Source organism: Corvus brachyrhynchos, unplaced genomic scaffold (assembly GCF_000691975.1).
Source record: "Corvus brachyrhynchos isolate BGI_N302 unplaced genomic scaffold, ASM69197v1 scaffold65, whole genome shotgun sequence".
In the NCBI taxonomy this organism is placed as follows: Eukaryota; Metazoa; Chordata; class Aves; order Passeriformes; family Corvidae; genus Corvus; species Corvus brachyrhynchos.
In genome coordinates this window covers 2,160,718-2,161,926 of record NW_008238365.1, presented here as the reverse complement: position 1 = coordinate 2,161,926, position 1,209 = coordinate 2,160,718, and the positions used below count along the sequence as shown (strand labels likewise).

General features: G+C 62.8%; 1 protein-coding gene across 1 annotated transcript in view; it reads right to left on the bottom strand.

Moving 5' to 3' along the window:
• ADGRB2 (adhesion G protein-coupled receptor B2) overlaps positions 1-1,209 on the bottom strand; it is a 36,866-nt gene that overhangs the window by 31,687 nt on the left and 3,970 nt on the right. Inside the window, 1 exon segment of the mRNA XM_017736109.1 lies at positions 6-146. Coding sequence (XP_017591598.1) covers positions 6-146 — 141 coding nt within the window.

The following is a 1,209-nucleotide window of genomic DNA, read 5'->3' as shown; positions in this document are numbered from 1 at the left end:
TTGAGGGAGAAGGAGCCGTAGAGGACGCCGGAGGCCAGGGCGGAGCAGGCGCTGGGAGCCGGGTCGAAGCCCCGCGTGAGCCACAGGACAGACGATATCACAGCCAGTAAGAGGGGACCAGCAGCGGTCATCCTATGGCATTTGCCCTGCAGACAGACAGATGGACACATGGACAGAGGCTTACCGGGAGGCTTGGCCACTGCGGAGCTGGGCTGGGGGTCAGCACCGTGCCCTGAGCCCAGCTGATGTGGGAGCAGCATCCCAGTTACTCAGTGTCCCCTCCTGGTTCGTGCTCCCACCCGGTCCGTGTCCCTGTCTGTCACCTTGGGGGGCTACAGGGGATTCCTTGCTGTGTCCTCAGGTTGGGGACAGCGCAGCACAGACAGAGGACTTCACCCCAAAGCCACCAGAGATGCAGCCCCGCAGCTCCCCATGCGGTGACCCCCCCTGCGCTCAGCTCACCCCCCAGAGCTGGCCGAGCACAATCTGGGCAAGGAGCCACCAAACAACTTCAGACAGGGCTATAAGAGCCCTTGGAGCTCTTTGTGGTGCCCCGGAGCATGGTGGGGACAGGCTGGCAGCTCGGGATGATGTGCTGGGGGTGCACAGTGACACCCCAGCAGCGTGGTGTCCCCACAGCTGCCCTGAGAGCTGGGCACAGGGTGAGCAGTCACTGCTCAGTATGGATTGCTTGGATACCTCCCCGGGAATGCAGAGCATCACCGTGAGCGGCTTTTTAATACCTCATTAATAAAATAATGCACGCGGTGGCCTTATTAAGTGAGCCCGGAGCACGGCTCTACAGAGACCGAGGCCGCCGTGCACGTGTCGGGATCACTCAGCCTGTGCCCGGGGCAGCGGTGGCAAGGGTACAGCCCTGGGGGCAGCAGGGGACATTGAGGAGGTGGCCACAGGGCCAGATGCCACGGCAGAGGTTGATTCCAAAATCGCTGAGGTCGCCGCTCGCCTCCGCCCAGCCGTGTGCTGGGGACGCCGAGCGCTTGGCACGGCTCGGGGGTTTTTCTTTTCCATCCTCAAACAGCATCTCCTGCTCCTGGATCACCCCTGGCCGAGCTGGTGATACTGGGGCATCCCCCGGCTCATCGGGGAGGGACACGGAGCCTTGGCCGAGCCTGCGCTGGAGCCACTCCGGGGACATTAGAGAGCTAAAAATATCCCGATTCTCATGCAACAGGCTGGCGCTGGCTC